At 47.0% G+C, this 2,521-nt stretch overlaps 1 protein-coding gene across 1 annotated transcript; it reads right to left on the bottom strand.

The window, feature by feature from the left end:
- Positions 1 to 24: 24 nt before the first annotated feature.
- On the bottom strand, positions 25 to 1,648 carry LOC125502735 (zinc finger SWIM domain-containing protein 6-like). Its single transcript, XM_048661881.1, has 4 exons — positions 909 to 1,648; positions 633 to 851; positions 337 to 565; positions 25 to 276 (listed from the first exon to the last, which is right to left on the bottom strand). Exons 1-4 carry the CDS (start codon positions 1,170 to 1,172, stop codon positions 53 to 55), a joined length of 936 nt encoding a protein of 311 aa, XP_048517838.1. The 5' UTR covers positions 1,173 to 1,648; the 3' UTR covers positions 25 to 52.
- Positions 1,649 to 2,521: the final 873 nt, after the last annotated feature.

The raw sequence follows: 2,521 nt of genomic DNA, 5'->3' as shown, positions 1-2,521 counted from the left end.
TCCACTAAGAAACATTGTTTGGGAGCCCGTAAATGTGTGCGAACCTACGCCACTAAAGCCTCACCTTCATGTTTTCGATGAGATGCGCAAATTGGGCATGACCGTCGTGGGCGAGGGCAAAAGTGTCCCTGGCCCGTCCCAAAAACTCGATAAAATCAGCATAGTGTCTGGGCGAAATGTGCGCCAACCGGGAATGAGTTGTGTTGATGTAGGCGTTGACTGCCGCCTCCAGTAAAGGACGCAGTGGCGGTCGGTCGAAGGACAGCGGCTTCGGCCCTACAAAGACACGTCCGATCGTCAACGCCGGTCCCACGCTATTGGAGAGCGATATCCCACCTGGAATGCATCTAGTCCGGGCTGAGGCATGTTTAGCATCTGGTTGGATGGGCGGCCCGGTGGGTCCTCCAGGGGCGGACGCTCCGCATCGTCGCAACACATCGCTTAAAACAGTGGCGCACTGCACGTTCTTGACCAGCAGGGGCACCATGTGCCCCAATTCCGTCTTTCCCAAGGAATGGGCCAGCGCCATCGCCCAGTGAATGTCGTTGATTGCTGGATGTGTATCCTACAGGAAACCCCATGGGTCGTTAGGGCGGCGATTGAAAATCGGTCGGGAAAAACCCGAGCTTTACCTGGTTGTAGGCCAGATGGACGTTCTTCATGGCAAGCATGGCCAGTTTATAGGCGCGGGCTGGATAGCCGCGATGCTCCATGTAGCGAGCGATTGTAAAGAGTTGCGACGACGTCATTATATGCGAAGCGGCCTCCACCACGATCTGGTACGCCGTCTCGAAGGCCAGCGCCTCGTTCTCGCACAGAGTCAGCGCGTTTAAGGCACAATTGGGCGGGTCCTGGAAGCAACCAAGTCAACTTTAGTACGAGAGCGTGGGGCAAAGTTGCGGCTTTACCTTAGTGGCGCATTGCAGGGCCAAAGTGCGAGCACACGAACTCAGCTCATCTTGCTGCTGGAACCCGAGCTGCAACCGAACCATGGTGCCCCTGGACATGATGGTGGTGGCGACGGGGCCGGCAGCCTCAGTGGCCGTGAAAAACTGAAACCAGTTTTGCATCAGAGACGTCAGCGCCTCCAGGCCCAGCTCAACGGCGCAGGTCACGAGCCACCGAACCATCTCTCTCCGTCTCCAATTGAGCGACGACAGCGTCATCCTCATTACCTAAACAGAGGGTCACGTCTTATGCCCGCTTTCCGAACTCCAACATATCGGTTACATAAGCTTGTGAGTCTCATAAACTACCAAAATCACGTCTGCTGGGTTTCTCAACGTCTGTTTAAAGCTTATTGGTTCCATAAGTTATCGAATAGATATCTACTCAAAGATGGATGGTTATCGGCTTCATAACGTCTGACGCAAGCGTGTAGGGTTTGTTTTGATTTTTACAACAGAGCGATTCTAACCTAACATAACCTATTCTTATTATATAACAGCATTGCATAACAGTTTTGTTTTGTTTAACGTATAAAAATTTACTATAATTATTTAAAATGGATAATTTGAGTTCATCTTCTGATGATGAAATTATTGAACTTCTAAGTTATATTGAACGGCCAAGACGGTATCCTGAACGAGAGGACCAAATGAACAAATATGGAGATTCTGAATTTCGCGACAGGTTTCGTTTAACAAAACACTGTTTCAGTATATTATTGGACCTATTGGGGACTACCTTAAAACATATACTGTGAGAAGGAATTGATTGTCCGTTAGTGAACAGTTATTAGGTAAAAACCAGACAGCTTTTACATCAAATCTGTGGCGGTTTTTTGAAACATCTTCAAACCATATGTTTACCAACCGATAAAAATGCGTTTTTTTGTGGCGTCATCTAGCTTGCGATGCACAAAAGTGAAAGTTCTTTACTATCCGCATCTTTTCACCGGTATTTCGCACCTTCCGTACTACCAGTCAAAAATGAAACATACCCTGTCAAGCAGTTCCCTCTGTCGGTCGAACTAAAAAGGTACTTATCCAACGGATTGTTATGAGCTCGATATGACTTTGTCTGTCACCGTTGGGAAACCCATAAAATCTTATCGGTCTTATAACTTTTGGCCGTATTTATAGACGCTTCTCAAGTGACACTGAACACTCAAGTGACTGTCATAATGAAAAATGCGTTTTATAGTCGTCACTTCGAGATCAGCTGACGTGTAAGGGCGACTTGGACTTGAGTGTGGAGTATAGGACCCTTGAGTGTGTTTTTCTAACCTAACCATTCTGGTACCACACCTTCTGTCATAGTTGAGCTGAGAATTAGAGAGGTGCATGCGGTTTACCTATTCCTGCTCATTTGCAACTTCAGCTAGCATTAAGCTTCTATAATATGCTACTGGCAGTTTCCAGGTAGGCCAAGTGATAAGTGCTTAATACAATTACGCTTACACGAAAACAACTCTCGTTATGTAATATACTATTATATTGTGATGAATGATTACAGAACTATGCGTCTTCTGTCTAGCTGAATATACGGTTTTCCTCTGGCGCTCCATTTGTTTACTCCT

Source organism: Dendroctonus ponderosae, unplaced genomic scaffold (genome assembly GCF_020466585.1).
Source record: "Dendroctonus ponderosae isolate FM_Combo_2020 unplaced genomic scaffold, Dpon_F_20191213v2 Dpon_F_20191213_10, whole genome shotgun sequence".
Lineage (NCBI taxonomy): Eukaryota > Metazoa > Arthropoda > Insecta > Coleoptera > Curculionidae > Dendroctonus > Dendroctonus ponderosae.
The sequence above is the reverse complement of the archived record's forward strand: the minus strand, read 5'-3'. Positions and strand labels throughout refer to the sequence as shown.